The sequence below is a fragment of the Oncorhynchus mykiss genome, chromosome 15 (assembly GCF_057628025.1).
Source record: "Oncorhynchus mykiss isolate SJ-2025 chromosome 15, ASM5762802v1, whole genome shotgun sequence".
Classification (NCBI taxonomy): domain Eukaryota; kingdom Metazoa; phylum Chordata; class Actinopteri; order Salmoniformes; family Salmonidae; genus Oncorhynchus; species Oncorhynchus mykiss.
Genome location: NC_143036.1, coordinates 8,638,671 through 8,658,164, shown reverse-complemented (window position 1 = coordinate 8,658,164; position 19,494 = coordinate 8,638,671). Strand labels below are relative to the sequence as shown.

The following is a 19,494-nucleotide window of genomic DNA, read 5'->3' as shown; positions in this document are numbered from 1 at the left end:
CTGCTCCCTCCCTCCTCTCCCCTACCTACTCCCTCCTCCCGCTCTCCTACCTACTCCCCCCCTCCCCTACCTACTCCCTCCTCTCTCCTACCTGCTCCCTCCTCTCCCCTACCTACTCCCTCCTCTCTCCTACCTGCTCCCTCGCCCCGCTCTCCTACCTGCTCCCTCCCAACACTCTCCAACCTGCTCCCTCCCCCCGCTCTCCTACCTGCTCCCTCCTAACACTCTCCAACCTGCTCCCTACCCCCACTCTCCTACCTACTCCCTCCTCTCCCCTCTGCTCCCTCCTCCCGCTCTCCTACCTGCTCCCTCCCCCCTCCCCTACCTACTCCCTCCTCTCTCCTACCTGCTCCCTCCTCTCCCCTACCTACTCCCTCCTCTCTCCTACCTGCTCCCTCGCCCCGCTCTCCTACCTGCTCTCTCCCAACACTCTCCAACCTGGTCCCTCCCCCCGCTCTACTACCTGCTCCCTCCTAACACTCTCCAACCTGCTCCCTCCTCTCGCTCTCCTACCTGCTCCCTCCTAACACTCGCCAACCTGCTCCCTCCTCCCGCTCTCCTACCTGCTCCCTCCTAACACTCTCTAACCTGCTCCCTCCCCCCGCTCTCCTACCTGCTCCCTCCCAACACACTCCAACCTGCTCCCTCCCCCCGCTCTCCTACCTGCTCCCTCCTAACACTCTCCAACCTGCTCCCTCCCAACACTCTCCTACCTGCTCTCTCCCAACACTCTCCAACCTGCTCCCTACCCCCGCTCTACTACCTGCTCCCTCCTAACACTCTACTACCTGCTCCCTCCTAACACTCTCCAACCTGCTCCCTCCTCCCGCTCTCCTACCTGCTCCCTCCTAACACTCTCCAACCTGCTCCCTCCCAACACTCTCCTACCTGCTCCCTCCCCCCGCTCTACTACCTGCTCCCTCCCAACACTCTCCAACCTGCTCCCTACCCCCGCTCTACTACCTGCTCCCTCCTAACACTCTCCAACCTGCTCCCTCCTAACACTCTCCAACCTGCTCCCTCCTCCCGCTCTCCTACCTGCTCCCTCCTAACACTCTCCAACCTGCTCCCTCCCAACACTCTCCTACCTGCTCCCTCCCCCCGCTCTACTACCTGCTCCCTCCTAACACTCTCCAACCTGCTCCCTCCCCCCGCTCTCCTACCTGCCCCCCCCCCCTCCCCTACCTGCTCCCTCCCCCCGCTCTACTACCTGCTCCCTCCCAACACTCTCCAATCTGCTCCCTACCCCGGCTCTACTACCTGCTCCCTCCCAACACTCTCCAACCTGCTCCCTACCCCCGCTCTCCTACCTGCTCCCTCCTCCCGCTCTCCTACCTACTCCCCCCCCTCCCCTACCTGCTCCCTCCTAACACTCTCCAACCTGCTCCCTACCCCCGCTCTCCTACCTGCTCCCCCCCCCCCCTCCCCTACCTGCTCCCTCCCCCCCCTCCCCTACCTGCTCCCTCCCCCCCTCCCCTACCTGCTCCCTCCTCCCGCTCTCCTACCTACTCCCTCCTCTCCCCTACCTGCTCCCCCCCCCCCCTCCCCTACCTACTCCCTCCTCTCTCCTACCTGCTCCCTCCTCTCCCCTACCTGCTCCTTCCTCCCGCTCTCCTACCTGATCCCTCCTCTCCCCTACCTGCTCCTTCCTCCCGCTCTCCTACCTACTCCCTCCCGCCCCTCCCCTACCTACTCCCTCCTCTCTCCTACCTGCTCCCTCCTCTCCCCTACCTACTCCCTCCTCTCCCCTACCTGCTCCTTCCTCACGCTCTCCTACCTGCTCCCTCCTCTCCCCTACCTACTCCCTCCTCTCCCCTACCTGCTCCTTCCTCCCACTCTCCTACCTACTCCCTCCCGCCCCTCCCCTACCTACTCCCTCCTCTCTCCTACCTGCTCCCTCCTCTCCTTCCTCCCACTCCCCTACCTGCTACTGACTACTTAGAATGCGTAGTGAGTCTAGTGAGTCTGGCTCCCTCCATCTCACCTCGCTCCCTCCATCTCACCATCTCACCTCGCTCCCTCCATCTCACCATCTCACCTCGCTCCCTCCATCTCACCTCGCTCCCTCCATCTCACCTCGCTCCCTCCATCGCACCTCGCTCCCTCCATCTCACCATCTCACCTCGCTCCCTCCATCTCACCTCGCTCCCTCCATCTCACCTCGCTCCCTCCATCTCACCTCGCTCCCTCCATCTCACCATCTCACCTCGCTCCCTCCATTTCACCATCTCACCTCGCTCCCTCCATCTCACCATCTCACCTCGCTCCCTCCATCTCACCATCTCACCTCGCTCCCTCCATCTCACCATCTCACCTCGCTCCCTCCATCTCACCATCTCACCTTGCTCCCTCCATCTCGCCATCTCACCTCGCTCCCTCCATCTTGCTGGAAATGTTTGTGTGTGTGTGTAAGTGTAGTGTGTGTGTGTGTGTGTGTGTGTGTGCAGGGGGGTCAGGGGTTCTATGTGGGTATATGTGTGTTTGTGTACATGCCTGCATGCATATTTGTTACACTCTGTATGTGTGTGTGTGTACAATCATAGTGTTATTTCATATGTGTGTGTTAGCACCAAGACGAAATCAGCCTATTTAAGCTGTCAGGTCAGTGAAGCATTTTTCCACTACAGCAGTAGTAATACAGGCCAAACCTGCCATGTACCCAGCAGAGCTAACCAGCTCCAGCTCCATATCTGTCTTTTTCCTTTGTTATCTTACTGTGTGCATGACTGCAGCTCACAGACAGGCAGGCAGGCAGGCAGCCAGGCAGACAGGCAGGCAGGCAGGCAGCCAGGCAGACAGGTATTTCAGTCAAGGTATTTCACATCAGCAGCAGACAGAGGTTGTCTGGCACTCTCTCTCTCACACACGCCAACTTTGTCTCAGAGCATTTCGTTATATTTTGTACGTAGATCCGAGACACTCCAATTAGTATGATGTGCTACGTTTCGTATGGTATGTATTAGTTTGTGGATGTCCATCACCCATTTCGTATGATATGTTACAAATTACAATTCGTATCATACAGTATGTTATAAATTTGCAAAAATAACAATATGCTATGAATTTGAAAATGTATGTTATGTTATGAATTCCAATTTATTGTGGCTAACGTTGGCTAGGTTGCTAATTCTAATGTTTGGGGTTAAGGTTAGGGTTAAGATAAGGAGTTAGGTTAAAAGGGTTAAGGTTAGGCTTAGGGGAAGGGTTAGCTCACATGCTAAGTACTATAGTTGCAAAGTAGCAAAAACATTAGTAAGTAGTTCAAATGTTGCTGATTAGCTCAACCGGTAAAGTCGTTCATGATGAGATTTGAACACGCAACCTTTGCCTTGCTAGACGTTTGCGTTATAGTCTGTGTAGCCTACAAACTTACCCGCAACTTTTCTAACTGCTGCATTCCCTGTCTTAGTAATCATAAGCACAATTGAATGTTATTTTTTTTAGGAGGGGAGTATGCTACCTGTAGCTATTCACATGTTTTACACAAATACACTACATCACCAAAAGAATGTGGAAACCTGCTCATCGAACTTCTCATCCCAAAATCATGGGCATCAATATGGGGTTGGTCCCCACTTTTGCTGCTATAACAGCCTCCATTCTTCTGGAAAGGCTTTCCACTAGATGTTGGAACATTTCTGCAGGGACTTGCTTCCATCCAGCGTTAGTGAGGTTGGGCACTGATGTTGGGCGATTAAGCTTGTTTTGCAGTCTATTCATAACCAAAGTTGTTCAATGGGGTTGAGGCCAGGGTTCTGTGCAGGCCAGTCAAGTTCTACCGCACCGATCTCAACAGGTCCATTTCTGTATGGACCTCACTTTGTGCATGCTAAAAAAGGAAAAGGCCTATCCCAAACTGTTGCCACAAAGTTAGATGCACAGCATTATCAACAATGTCATTGTATGCTGGAGCGTTAAGATTTCCCTTCACTGGAACTAAGGGGCCTGAACCATGAAAAACAGTCCCAGACCGTTATTCCTCCTCCACCAAACTTTACAGTTGGCGCTATGCATTCGGGCGGTTGGCGTTCTCCTGGCATCTGCCAAATCCAGATTTGTCCCTCAGACTGCCGATAATGAAAAGTAATTCATCACTCCAGATAATGCTTTTCCACTACTCCAGAATCCAAAAGCTTTACACCACTCCAACCGATGCTTGGCATTGTACATGGTGATGTTAGGTTTGTGTGCAGCTGCTCCGCCATGTAAACCCATTTCATGAAGCTCCCGGTGAACAGTTCTTGTGCTGATGTTGCTTCCAGAGGCAGTTTGGGACTTGGTAGTGAGTGTTGCAACCGAGGACAGATTATTTATTTTACACATTACGCGCTTCAGCACTCGGCGGCCCCGTTCTGTGAGCTTGTGTGGCCTACCACTTCGTGGCTGAGCCATTGTTGCTCCTAGACTTTTCCACTTCACAATAACAGCACTTACAGTTGACCGGGGAAGGTCTAGCAGGGCAGACATTTTACGAACTGACTTGTTGAAAAGGTGGCATCCTATGACAGGGCCACATTGAAAGTCCACTGAGCTCTTCAGTAAGGCCATTCTACTGCCAATGTTTGTCTTTGGAGATTGCATGGTTGTGTGCTCGATTTTATACACCTGTCAGCAACGGGTGTGGCTGAAATAGCCGAATCCACTAATTTGAAGGGGTGTCCACATACTTTTGCACATATAGTGAACAGTGGCAGTCGGTGCCATTTAAGATGAGGGAGGATGATTTATTTTTCTCATGAGCATGTCCTTATTTCTATTAGAGCATATTGGATGACAGTCATTCATATTCCATTCACCCAGTTCAATGTAACATCGATAGGTTTAGACTACTACATGATTCTACAATTATCCCTATACCCATCATGAGGTTGCTACAACCTAGCATATGAATGAAAGTTGACAACGTAGATGCACACATGTCGAGAGTAAAATTTGAGGTGACAGACAGTGACACATTCAAAACCGTCTTGCAAACTCTTGCCTGCATCTAGCTGATCTAGATTGTAATCATTAGTCTAACTGTTGCAAATTAGAGTTTATATTGGACAAATCCTGGTATGTTTATCCTAGTTTAGTTCTATTTGCTTATGTTTAAGAAAAGTTTTACAACAGAATCGGTGAAATGAATACACCCCTGATCACACGTAAACATAGATCACTTTCATAGCAGCCACTTTGTATTCCTTCTCACATCTATGCTCTCTCTTCCTCTCACCTCCTCCCTTCACTTGTGTAAATTCCACAAATTAACTTTTAACACAGCACACCTGTTAATAGAAATGCATTCCAGTTGACTACCTCATGAAGCTAGTTGAGAGAATGTCAAGAGTGTGCAAAACTGTCATCACTGGCATCACTGGCTATTTGGGCGGGATTTGTTTTATACGTAGTCTATGATCTGTTAAAGATAACATAGTCTTTGTTCTGTTAAAGATAACATATTCTATGATCTGTTAAAGATAACGTAGTCTGTGGTCTGTTAAAGATAACGTAGTCTGTGGTCTGTTAAAGATAACGTAGTCTTTGTTCTGTTAAAGATAACATAGTCTATGGTCTGTTAAAGATAACATAGTCTATGGTCTGTTAAAGATAACATATTATATGATCTGTTAAAGATAACATAGTCTGTGGTCTGTGAAAGATAAGAGTCTTTGGTCTGTGAAAGATAACATAGTTTATGGTCTGTTAAAGATAACATATTCTCTGATCTGTTAAAGATAACATAGTCTGTGGTCTGTTAAAGATAACATAGTCTGTGGTCTGTTAAAGATAACGTCGTCTGTGGTCTGTTAAAGATAACGTAGTCTGTGGTCTGTTAAAGATAACGTAGTCTTTGTTCTGTTAAAGATAACATAGTCTGTAGGGTGTTGAAGATAACATAGTCTGTAGTGTGTTGAAGGTAACATAGTCTGTAGTGTGTTGAAGATTATTTATCATCCAATAAGATACAGTCTATGGTCAGTTTAAAATAGCACAGCATCCAATAAGATACAGTCTATGGTCAGTTTAAGATAGCACAGCATCCAATAAGATACAGTCTATGGTCAGTTTAAGATAGCACAGCATCCAATAAGATACAGTCTATGGTCAGTTTAAGATAGCACAGCATCCAATAAGATACAGTCTATGGTCAGTTTAAGATAGCACAGCATCCAATAAGATACAGTCTATGGTCAGTTTAAGATAGCACAGCATCCAATAAGATACAGTCTATGGTCAGTTTAAGATAGCACAGCATCCAATAAGATACAGTCTATGGTCAGTTTAAGATAGCACAGCATCCAATAAGATACAGTCTATGGTCAGTTTAAGATAGCACAGCATCCAATAAGATACAGTCTATGGTCAGTTTAAGATAGCACAGCATCCAATAAGATACAGTCTATGGTCAGTTTAAGATAGCACAGCATCCAAGAAGAGACAGATTGAAGGAACCTTCAAATGGTCCAGTTTATAATTAAACCCGCCACCCGTATGAGTGTGGATTATGCTGTTGACACAATCCAGGCCACAATCAAAACAGACACTTCATTTGGACGGGATGTGCCCCGGCTTTGCACAAATCATTCCTTTAAATGGGGCTGGGATAAGAAAGAAGAGAGAAAAGGGAGTGATGTGATTGTGCATGCCTCAACATCTCCCTCAGACTGTCTGGAGTGAAAGAGAGGATAACATCCATGTGTGTGAGAGAAAGAGAGACAGACAGAGAGAGAAATAGAGAGCGAGAAGGAGAAATACAGAGAGGGAGAAAGGGGAGAGAGAGAGGGGTAGAGAGAGAAATAGACAGAGAGAGAGAGAGAGACAGAAAAGGGAGAGGGAGAGGGGTAGAGAGAGGGAGAGGGGAGAGAAAGAGGGTGTGAAGAGAGAGAGAGAGAGAGAGAAAGAGGGGGTGAAGAGAGAGAGAGAGATAAAGAGGGGGTGAAGAGAGAGAGAGAGAAGGGTGAATAAAGACATTTCAAATGTCATGGACAAAGGGGGAAAAAATAAACATAAATATGGGTTGTATTTTCAATGGTGTTTGTTCTTCACTGGTTGCCCTTTTCTTGAGGCAACAGGTCACAAATCTTGCTGCTGTGATGGCACACAGTGGAATTTCACCCAGTAGATATGGGAGTTTATGGGTCTGTGTAATCTGAGGGAAATATGTGTCTCTAACATGGTCATACATTTGGCAGGAGGTTAGGAAGTGCAGCTCAGTTTCCACCTCATTTTGTGGGCAGTATGCACATAGCCTGTTTTCTCTTGAGAGCCATGTCTGCCTACGGCAGCCTTTCTCAATAGCAAGGCTATGCTCACTGAGTCTGTACATAGTCAAAGCTTTCCTTAATTTTGGGTCAGTCACAGTGGTCAGGTATTCTGTCTACTCAAATTCTTTGCAACGTGTCAAGTAATTAGCTTTTTGTTTTCTCATTATTTGGTTGGGTCTAATTGTGTTGCTGTCCTGGGGCTCTGAGGGGTGTGTTTGTGTTTGTGAACAGAGCCCCAGGACCAGCTTGCTTAGGGGGCTCTTTCCCAGGTTCATCTCTCTGTAGGTGTTTTACGTTGAACAGAGAGGACATTTTACCAGAATTCTGCATGCAGTCTCAATTTGTTGTTTGTCACATTTTGCGAATTCTTGGTTGGTGAGCGGACCCCAGACCTCACAACCACAAAGGGCAATGGGCTCTATAACTGATTCAAATATTTTTAGCCAGATCCCAGATATGTTGAATTTTACGTTCCTTTTGATGGCATAGAAGGCCCTTCTTGCCTTGTCTCTCAGATCGTTAACAGATTTGTGGAAGTTACCTGTGGCACTGATGTTTAGGCCAAGGTATGTATAGTTTTTTGTGTGCTCTAGGGCAACTGTGTCTAGATGGAATTTGTATTTGTGGTCCTGGCGACTGGACCTCGTTTGGAACACCATTATTTTGGTCTTACTGAGATTTACTGTCCCAGGTCTGTCAGGGCCCAGGTCTGTCAGGGCCCAGGTCTGTCAGGGCCCAGGTCTGTCAGAATCTGTGCAGAATATCTAGGTGCTGCTGTTGGCCCTCCTTGGTTGGTGACAGAAGCACCAGATCATCAGCAAACAGTAGACATTTGACTTCAGATTCTAGCTGGGTGAGTCCGGATGCTGCAGACTGTTCTAGTGCCCTCGCCAATTCTCTCTCCCTCTCTTACTCTCTCTCGCTCTCTCCCCCTCCCCCCTTCTCTCTTTCTCCACAGTGTTCACCCCTAAGGTGATAGGTGTGGCGAAAGCCCGCTATGACTTCAGCTCCAGGGACACCAGAGAGCTGTCTCTACAGGAGGGAGACGTGGTTAAAATCTACACCAAGTCAGGAGCCAATGGCTGGTGGAGGGGAGAGGTCAACGGCAGGGTGAGTGCCCCCCCCCCCCCCCCCCCCAGACACCAATCAGTTTCTCCAGTTAATCACCTGTCTGTTATTTATATATATATTTATATGAGTTGGGGAGAGAGAGTCACATACAAAACAACCAAACACACAAACATACAGTGCAATGTGATATTTACGTTTTTTTAAAATGTTTAATACATTTGCAAACATTTTCCCCGAAAAACAGTTTTTGCTTTTTCATTATGGGGTATTGCGTGTATATTGATGAGGGGAAGAATATTTGTTGTGATTTAATACATTTTAGAAAAAGTCCCTGTACCCTGTACATACCATGTATACACACCAACACAGCACCCGGTTAGGTCTACTCTTTGATATTGCATATGAACACGTCCTATTCTAAGGCAGTATGTGTGCATGTTTTCATGTGAGTGGGGCCTAAGAGAGCGTTTTTGTGCGAATGTCTGTATAGACTGATATCTGTTGTCTGTCTGTCTGACTCTGCTGCTAAAGTGATCACTAAATAGCTCTGTAGCAGAGTAGTGCCTGCCGCTCTTTAGAGGGGGATAGATGGGCCGGTGTTATCTAGTATTGCCTGATTCTTTAGAGGGGGATAGATGGGCCAGTGTTATCTAGTATTGCCTGATTCTTTAGAGGGGGATAGATGGGCCGGTGTTATCTAGTATTGCCTGATTCTTTAGAGGGGGATAGATGGGCCAGTGTTATCTAGTATTGCCTGATTCTTTAGAGGGGGATAGATGGGCCGGTGTTATCTAGTAACGCCTGATTCTTTAGAGGGGGATAGATGGGCCGGTGTTATCTAGTATTGCCTGATTCTTTAGAGGGGGATAGATGGGCCAGTGTTATCTAGTATTGCCTGATTCTTTAGAGGGGGATAGATGGGCCGGTGTTATCTAGTAACGCCTGATTCTTTAGAGGGGGATAGATGGGCCGGTGTTATCTAGTAACGCCTGATTCTTTAGAGGGGGATAGATGGGCCGGTGTTATCTAGTATTGCCTGATTCTTTAGAGGGGGATAGATGGGCCGGTGTTATCTAGTAACGCCTGATTCTTTAGAGGGGTAAGATGGGCCGGTGTTATCTAGTATTGCCTGATTCTTTAGAGGGGATAGATGGGCCGGTGTTATCTAGTATTGCCTGATTCTTTAGAGGGGGATAGATGGGCCGGTGTTATCTAGTAACGCCTGATTCTTTAGACGGGATAGATGGGTCGGTGTTATCTAGTAACGCCTGATTCTTTAGAGGGGGATAGATGGGCCGGTGTTATCTAGTATTGCATGATTCTTTAGAGGGGGATAGATGGGCCGGTGTTATCTAGTAACGCCTGATTCTTTAGAGGGGATAGATGGGCCGGTGTTATCTAGTAACGCCTGATTCTTTAGAGGGGGATAGATGGGCCGGTGTTATCTAGTAACGCCTGATTCTTTAGAGGGGATAGATGGGCCGGTGTTATCTAGTAACGCCTGATTCTTTAGAGGGGATAGATGGGCCGGTGTTATCTAGTATTGCCTGATTCTTTAGAGGGGGATAGATGGGCCAGTGTTATCTAGTATTACCTGATTCTTTAGAGGGGGATAGATGGGCCGGTGTTATCTAGTAAATTCTGATTCTTTAGAGGGGGATAGATGGGCCGGTGTTATCTAGTATTGCCTGATTCTTTAGAGGGGGATAGATGGGCCAGTGTTATCTAGTATTGCCTGATTCTTTAGAGGGGGATAGATGGGCCGGTGTTATCTAGTAAATTCTGATTCTTTAGAGGGGGATAGATGGGCCGGTGTTATCTAGTATTGCCTGATTCTTTAGAGGGGGATAGATGGGCCAGTGTTATCTAGTATCGCCTGATTATTTAGAGGGGGATAGATGGGCCGGTGTTATCTAGTAACGCCTGATTCTTTAGAGGGGGATAGATGGGCCGGTGTTATCTAGTAACGCCTGATTCTTTAGAGGGGGATAGATGGGCCGGTGTTATCTAGTAAGTGGTGTTATCTAGTATCTGGTATAGTACAGGTTATCTGGCTAACATGATGAAACTCAGGTGTCCCCTTGAAGATTATTGGTGGATGAATGAGTCCACACACACCCACACACCCATACACACTACTCCCCCTTTCATTTCTCATTGCCTTTCTTATTTTCTTCTGCAGGTGGGCTGGTTTCCATCTACCTACGTGGAGGAAGGAGAGGAATGAGTCATGGAGAAAAGAGGAAAATACAGAGAGACGGAGAGACCGACAGAGTGAACCGATTGGCTGTTCGGCCTGAACTGGACATTCTATGGCTTATCTGATTGCTCGCTGAGAACTTGACATTCTATGGTTGACCCTCCTATTGGCTGTTGCCTCAATAACGACCCAGAATCCTCCTGGGAGAATAGAGGGTTCCTCGATGGAATAGTGACTGGTTGTCTCTGGTCTGCCTCTTCAACAGACTAGCAGCTTGGCTGTCATAATGGGAAGGACCTTTGCAAGAACCAAGATCCCTACTTCCGTCAATCCCTCTCCCCTAACTCAGCTACTGCAGGTTGTCTCTTAAATGCCGCACATCCGTTCATCCATCCATCCATCCATCTGCACCACTCAGGATATAGCTAAGACTGTCTAAAAGGAAAGAGAAAAGAGAGAGCGAGAGAAGAGACTGAGAGAGGAGGCAGGGATTTGCCACACCGCAGGGCTTTGTCTGTCCTGACCTTGCCTGTGTTGCTCTGTTCCACTTACCTTGGTGATTATTGATGACTTGATGCAGCGGCATCCCCATACACACACACACACACACACACACACATACACGGCTGGAAACGCTGTCATGAAACACCTCCCAAACCACTCCACACAGATTACAATAACTGAACACAACACACATTCTCCCCTACAAACCTCACGGTGTTGTGTTGTCTTTGCTATTAGCCTCCCCATGTTCTCAACTCTCCAGCTGTTCAGCAGGCTGGGTACGGGGCTGTCGCTGTGTGTTGATTTGATAGGGGTCTGGCTGGTTTCTGAGGGAACAAGCTAGTGTTGCCATGCTACCCTACGACTCTCTCTCTCAATTCAATTCAATTCAAGGGGCTTTATTGACATGGGAAACATATGTTAACATTGCCAAAGCAAGTGAGGTAGATAATATACAAAAGTGAAATAAACAATAAACAGTAAACATTACACTCACAGAAGTTCCAAAAGAATAAAGATATTGCAAATGTCATATTATGTCTACATACCTGTATAATATCTCTCTCTCCTCTCTTTCTCCTTATCAAATCAAATCAAACCAAATGTATTTGTCACATGTGCCGATATACATTTGTAGACCTTACCGTGAAATGCTTACTTTACAAGCCCTTATCCAACAATGCAGTTCAAGAAATAGAGTTAAGAAAATATTTACTAAATAAACTAAAGTTAAAAAAACAGGGAATGTATTGACGCCTCTTGCCTCAGTGCTTTAGACCGAACTCCGGAGCACCCCGGATGGCAGGAAGCTTGGCCCCAGAGATGAACTGGGCTGTACAGACTACCCTCAGTAGCGCCTTGCCTTCAGCTGCTAAGCAGTTGCCGTACCAGGCGGTGATGCAACCGGTCAGGATGCTCTCGATGGTGCAGTTGTAGACCTTTTTGAGGATCTGGGGACCCATGTCCTCTTCACAGCATTGTTGCTGTGTTTGGACCATGATAGTTTGTTGGTGATGTGGACATCAAGGAACTTGAAACTCTCGACCCGCTCCACTTAAGCCCCGTCGATTGGGGGCCTGTTAGGCCCTCCTTTTCCTGTAGTCCACGGTCAGCTCCTTAGTCTTGCTCACATTGAGAGAGAGGTTGTTGTCCTGGCACCACACTGCCAGGTCTCTGACCTCCTCCCTATAGGCTGTCTCATTGTTGTCATTGATCAGGCCTACCACTGTTGTGTCATCAGCAAACTTAATAATGGTGTTGGAGTCGTGCTTGGCCATTCGTGGGTGAACAGGGAGTACGTGGCAGATGTGTTGTTGCCTACCCTCACCACCTGGAGGAGACCTGTCAGGAAGTCCAGGATCCATTTGTAGAGGGAGATGTTTAGTCCCAGGATCCTTAGTTTTAGTGATGAGCTTTGAGGACACCCTCTTTCTACGTATTTCACTGTCTCTCTTTATCTCTCTCACTCTTTCTCTATACCCCTCCTCCCCTCTCCCACTCCTCTCTCTTTCTGTATCCCTCCTACCCTCTCCCCCTCCTCTCTCTCTCTATACCCCTCCTCCCTTCTCCCCCTCCTCCCCTCTCCCCCTCCTCTCTCTTTCTGTACCTCTCCTCCCCTCTCCCCCTCCTCCCCTCTCCCCCTCCCCCCTCTCCCCCTCATCTCTCTCTCTATACCCCTCCTCCCCTCTCCCCCTCCTCTCTCTTTCTGTACCCCTCCTCCCCTCTCCCCCTCCCCTCTCCCCTCTTCCCTGAAGAGGGTTTCCAGTAGACATTCCAAGCAGTGCCTTCTTTCCTTGTTAATCCTCTAATGAGAGGGATTTAGCAAGGGAATAATAACTTTACAGACACTCAAATACCCACTCAGACAGGCAGTATAATATATCATGCTGTAGTTACCACAGACAAGAATGGGATTCATGTCAGAAGAATAGGATTAATGTTAGAAGAATTGGATTAATGTGAGAAGAATGGGATTAATGTGAGAAGAATGGGATTAATGTCAGAAGAATGGGAATAATGTTAGGAGAATGGGATTAATGTGAGAAGAATGGGATTAATGTCAGAAGAATGGGAATAATGTTAGGAGAATGGGATTAATGTGAGAAGAATGGGATTACTGTCAGAAGAATGGGAATAATGTTAGGAGAATGGGATTAATGTCAGAAGAATGGGAATAATGTGAGAAGAATGGGATTAATGTGAGAAGAATGGGATTAATGTCAGGAGAATGGGATTAATGTTAGGAGATTGGGATTAATGTCAGGAGAATGGGATTAATGTCAGAAGAATGGGATTAATGTTAGGAGAATGGGATTAATGTGAGAAGAATTGGATTAATGTGAGAAGAATGGGATTAATGTGAGAAGAATGAGATTAATGTGAGAAGAATGGGATTAATGTCAGGAGAATGGGATTAATGTTAGGAGAATGGGATTAATGTGAGAAGAATGGGATTAATGTGAGAAGAATGGGATTAATGTGAGAGGAATGGGATTAATGTGAGAAGAATGGGATTAATGTGAGAAGAATGGGATTAATGTGAGAAGAATGGGATTAATGTGAGAAGAATGAGATTAATGTGAGAAGAATGAGATTAATGTGAGAAGAATGGGATTAATGTCAGGAGAATGGGATTAATGTGAGAAGAATGAGATTAATGTGAGAAGAATGGGATTAATGTGAGAGGAATGGGATTAATGTGAGAGGAATGGGATTAATGTGAGAGGAATGGGATTAATGTGAGAAGAATGGGATTAATGTGAGAAGAATGGGATTAATGTGAGAAGAATGGGATTAATGTGAGAAGAATGAGATTAATGTTAGGAGAATGGGATTAATGTCAGAAGAATGGGATTCATGTTAGGAGAATGGGATTAATGTTAGGAGATTGGGATTAATGTTAGGAGAATGGGATTAATGTTAGGAGAATGGGATTAATGTTAGGAGAATGGGATTAATGTTAGGAGATTGGGATTAATGTTTGGAGAATGGGATTAATGTTAGGAGAATGGGATTAATGTTAGGAGAATGGGATTAATGTTAGGAGATTGGGATTAATGTTAGGAGAATGGGATTAATGTTAGGAGAATGGGATTAATGTTAGGAGAATGGGATTAATGTTAGGAGAATGGGATTAATGTTAGGAGATTGGGATTAATGTTAGGAGAATGGGATTAATGTTAGAAGAATGGGATTAATGTTAGGAGAATGGGATTAATGTTAGGAGAATGGGATTAATGTTAGGAGAATGGGATTAATGTTAGAAGAATGGGATTAATGTTAGGAGAATGGGATTAATGTTAGAAGAATGGGATTAATGTTAGGAGAATGGGATTAATGTTAGGAGAATGGGATTAATGTTAGAAGAATGGGATTAATGTTAGGAGAATGGGATTAATGTTAGGAGAATGGGATTAATGTTAGGAGAATGCGATTAATGTTAGGAGAATGCACTGTCACAAGGACCTGTTTCGCCGTGTCTGAATCCCCCTGACCTTGACTGACAGGTGTATCAACGTCTCAATGTGTTGATAAAAGTTCTGTACGATGCTTGTTGAAGTGGTGACGTCTGGGAGGTGGTTTACCACTGGGAGGAGAGCGGCTGGCAAGACACACACACACACACACACACACGGCACAGCCATATCCATAGATGTTCATAATATAATATGACATGATTACAAACTACATATGTGATGTATATATTATTATAAATATTATATTGGGGAACAAAACATATGAAACGATCAGGGTATATAACTATAATGAAGAGGTCCCCCTGTCCCGTGGGTCATATTCATTAGGCACTAAACAGAAAAAAAACATCTGAACTGAAACAGGATGGGACTACCCGACGACCTTTCGTTTTCTTCAGTTGCCTAACGTTTTGCTGTGGTGTGCACTCCTGGGTGCACTCCTGCTGTCTTCCCCTGGCTCTTCTGTGTGTTGATGCTGGTCATTGTGACACAAAATGCATTATGATGTGACTCTGGTCCTTGGAATGCTGGGAAATGTTTCTCTTTTTTTTTTTTTTACTACACTGTACGTCTCAAGGGAAAGTAGGGTTTGGACTGTAACAAGGAATCAGTGGAGTGAGAAACTTTAAAGCGTTATCCTCTGTGCTGATCTGAACGGTTTCCCACCCCAATGGCATTATCAGGCTTTTATTAGGCAGCTCCTATTCCAGCATTACTCATGTGCTTTTTCTTTGTTGATGTGCCGGATAATGTCTTGATAATGATGAAATGTGTAAAAGAAGAGACGTGTTCTGTTATACATGTTTATTTTGGAATTATACTGATAGAATATAATGGTGTGTGTGTACAGGTTTCATTGTAAAATGTCCCCATCCATCCACCCACCCCTACTCTATTGTGTTTTACCTGCAGTGCAGGTTAGCCACCGCCAGATGGCAGCAGCATTAGCACATCTCTCTCCTCCACCTCTTTCTCTGCCTGTTTCTCCTCCACCTTGTTCTCTGCCTGTCTCTCCTCCACCTCTTTCTCTGCCTGTCTCTCCTCCACCTCGTTCTCTGCCTGTCTCTCCTCCACCTCTTTCTCTGCCTGTCTCTCCTCCACCTCTTTCTCTGCCTGTCTCTCCTTCACCTCTTTCTCTGCCTGTCTCTCCTCCACCTCTTTCTCTGCCTGTCTCTCCTCCACCTCTTTCTCTGCCTGTCTCTCCTCCACTTCTTTCTCTGCCTGTCTCTCCTCCTCCTCTTTCTCTGCCTGTCTCTCCTCCACCTCTTTCTCTGCCTGTCTCTCCTCCTCTTGCTCTGCCTGTCTCTCCTCCACCTCTTTCTCTGCCCGTCTCTCCTCCACCTCTTCTCTGCCCGTCTCTCCTCCACCTCGTTCTCTGCCCGTCTCTCCTCCACCTCGTTCTCTGCCTGTCTCTCCTCCTCCTCTTTCTCTGCCTGTCTCTCCTCCACCTCTTTCTCTGCCCGTCTCTCCTCCACCTCTTTCTCTGCCTGTCTCTCCTCCTCCTCTTTCTCTGCCTGTCTCTCCTCCACCTCTTTCTCTGCTTGTCTCTCCTCCACCTCTTTCTCTGCCTGTCTCTCCTCCACCTTGTTCTCTGCCTGTCTCTCCTCCACCTCTTTCTCTGCCTGTCTCTCCTCCACCTCTTTCTCTGCCTGTCTCTCCTCCACTTCTTCCTCTGCCTGTCTCTCCTCCACCTCTTTCTCTGCCCGTCTCCTCCACCTCTTTCTCTGCCCGTCTCTCCTCCACCTCGTTCTCTGCCTGTCTCTCCTCCTCCTCTTTCTCTGCTTGTCTCTCCTCCACCTCTTTCTCTGCCTGTCTCTCCTCCACCTCTTTCTCTGCCTGTCTCTCCTCCACCTCGTTCTCTGCCTGTCTCTCCTCCACCTCTTTCTCTGCCTGTCTCTCCTCCACCTCTTTCCTCATGTTCTACAGTATCTATTGTCTCTTCCTATAACAGTGTGGGCTGGGGATGTTCAAATACATCAGGAGATGCTTTAGGCACCATAGACACAACAGTGATAACCTTTCAGGTTGCAACCAGTCTCTCTATGCACGGGATCTAGGGATCTACTCTCCCTCAGAGAGATAGGAACAGTCTTTCTATGCATGGGATCTAGGGATCTACTCTCCCTAAGAGAGATAGGAACAGTATTTCTATGCATGGGATCTAGGGATCTACTTACCCTCAGAGAGATAAAAACAGTCTTTCTATGCATGGGATCTAGGGATCTACTCTCCCTCAGAGAGATAGGAACAGTCTTTCTATGCAGGGATCTAGGGATCTACTTACCCTCAGAGAGATAGGAACAGTCTCTCTATGCACGGGATCTAGGGATCTGCTCTCCCTCAGAGAGATAGGAACAGTATTTCTATGCATGGGATCTAGGGATCTACTTACCCTCAGAGAGATAGGAACAGTATTTCTATGCATGGGATCTAGGGATCTACTTACCCTCAGAGAGATAAGAACAGTATTTCTATGCATGGGATCTAGGGATCTACTCTCCCTCAGAGAGATAGGAACAGTCTTTCTATGCATGGATCTAGGGATCTACTCTCCCTGTTGACAGTAAGAGGTTTACACTAGCAGGGTTTCTTCCTCCCCTGTGTGTCTCTGTATCCTATATCCTCTACACAGAGATAACATAATAAAGCCAAAAGGTTATCAGTGATCTGATCTTTACACTATCTATCCTCACCAAGATCACCCACTACATCCATATTTCTCCGTCTCTCTCTCTCTGTCTCTCTCTCTCTGTCCCTCTCTCTGTCTCTATCTCTCTGTCCCTCTCTCTGTCTCTATCTTTCTGTCCCTCTCTCTGTCTCTCTCTCTCTCTGTCCCTCTCTCTGCTGTCTGTACCCGTGTCTCTCAGTTATGGTACTCTGATTGTTCCATTGTTCACATTGTTCTACCATCCTTCATGAAGCCAAAATATGTATATTATACTGTAGCTATACTTGACATGGTCGAGGGTAGGGAACCTTGTTCCTGGGGTGTTGTAGGTGCTGCAGGATTTTGTCCCGACTCGGCACCACACCGTGACACTTAGTTAATGGATCAGTTCAAGTGATTAACTATATTCAACACACCTGGTCTTCCAGGTTGGTTAAGTCGTAAACATGAAGTGCCTGCAGCCCTCCAAGAGCAGGGTTACCCACCGCTTTGGTCTACAGTCTAAACACCATGGTAACCTGCCACTGTGGCCTAACTATCCCGTAGCGGTGCGATCTGTGTCAGTGTGTATCATCACAGCGTAGTGCTGTGTCATACTGTAGATATGTAAATATCACACAATAAACATGTGCATATTGCTTTAAAAAAATAATATATATATATATCATCACAGCGTCTGTCTTTCTTCTTCTCTCTGATAGCTGCTTAAACGTTTCCTGTTTTTAAATTAGCTTCAGACGAAGTGGGATTCATTATGTCGTCTTTACTGTTGGAAAGGCTCTTGTTTTTCAAGGAGAGGTTATTTTCACGTACAGTAGATTTGAATCTCAACCACTGGAGTGCCTGTTCCAGACTTCCATTTGGCTAATTGTTGTGCATCTGAGGAGGTAAAGGACTAAACAAAGGAACATGCTGTTAGCAGGTCAATGACAGAGGGAAGAGAGAACAGATAATTTAGAAAACAGAAGAGATGGTCATTCTATGGAGATGTAGTCAGTGGTGTGTCACAATGTAGCGTTGGTGTAATGCTATTCATTCAGCCCCCCATCCCAGTCACAGACCAGGGAGATGAGAGAGGACTTTCACCCCCCCATCTTAGTCACAGACCAGGGAGATGAGAGAGGAGTTTAAGCCCCCCCATCTTAGTCACAGACCAGGGAGATGAGAGAGGAGTTTAACCCCCCCCATCTTAGTCACAGACCAGGGAGATGAGAGAGGACTTTCACCCCCCCATCCCAGTCACAGACCAGGGAGATGAGAGAGGACTTTCACCCCCCCATCTTAGTCACAGACCAGGGAGATGAGAGAGGAGTTTAACCCCTCCATCTTAGTCACAGACCAGTGAGATGAGAGAGGAGTTTCACCCTCCCATCCCAGTCACAGACCAGGGAGATGAGAGAGGGGTTTCACCCCCCCCACCCCCCATCTTAGTCACAGACCAGGGGTATGAGAGAGGAGTTTCACCCCCCCATCTTAGTCACAGACCAGGGAGATGAGAGAGGGGTTTCACCCCCCCACATCTTAGTCACAGACCAGGAAGATGAGAGAGGAGTTTCTGATAGGAATTTTATGAATAATGACTAAACAATATCTACATTTAAATAGAACTATAACTAATTAAACTCTAGCCTGTTTTACAATATCTGATTAATACTGTTAGTTCATAAGGAAGGGATTATGTAGCCTGAACAAGGAGTAATGAAACATAATTAACATCATTCCAACTAGGTTGGGGAGGAATGGGTTGTGGGTTTTAAGTAAGCAAAACGGATCGTTAACCTGTGTCTGAACCCACTCAGCTGTAACTCTGTGACGTTTAGATAAGACAGCGAGAGCCTCTCCAGGTTTTCCGTTCTCTGGAACTGTCTGCTAAATAGTGATAGATAAAGGTGAGACTTCAGAAGTTAATCTTGATATAGTGTGTGTCAGGAGTGGGCGCTAGTGGGTTGGAATAAACTTTTGAACCCGCTTTGTCTTGGTCGAGAGGAGGAGATTCATTCTACAACCAATGACGTCATATTTTGTATATTAACTGTTGTTCGTGGTTCTATGGGAGCGCGCTCCGAGAATAAATACTATTATCTAATTTTGATAAGACTGGTCCCTGTCTAGGTTTCACCCTCCCATCCCACCCATAGACCAGGGAGATGGGAGAGGGGTTTCACCCCCCCATCCCACCCATAGACCAGGGAGATGAGAGAGGGGTTTCACCCCCCCATCCCACCCATAGACCAGGGAGATGGGAGAGGGGTTTCACCCCCCCATCCCACCCATAGACCAGGGAGATGAGAGAGGGGTTTCACCCCCCCATCCCACCCATAGACCAGG

General features: G+C 46.6%; 1 protein-coding gene and 1 long non-coding RNA gene across 7 annotated transcripts in view; one reads left to right on the top strand and one right to left on the bottom strand.

The window, feature by feature from the left end:
* Positions 1–11,554, top strand: part of LOC110489549 (guanine nucleotide exchange factor VAV3) — a 189,254-nt gene extending 177,700 nt beyond the window's left edge. For 5 of the 6 annotated variants that reach the window (XR_016486490.1, XR_016486491.1, XR_016486489.1 and 2 more), the window contains 2 exons: positions 8,206–8,357; positions 10,501–11,554. Coding sequence is in view for 2 of the 6 variants with exons in the window: in XM_036945704.2 (XP_036801599.2) it covers positions 8,206–8,357; positions 10,501–10,545 (197 nt within the window). In the remaining 4 variants the exon portion in view is untranslated. The remainder of the gene's footprint in view (positions 1–8,205; positions 8,358–10,500) is intronic. The other variant, XR_016486492.1, reaches the window with a different exon arrangement.
* LOC149977374 (uncharacterized) overlaps positions 1–19,494 on the bottom strand; it is a 934,188-nt gene that overhangs the window by 529,314 nt on the left and 385,380 nt on the right. The gene's annotated exons all lie outside the window — the stretch shown is intronic.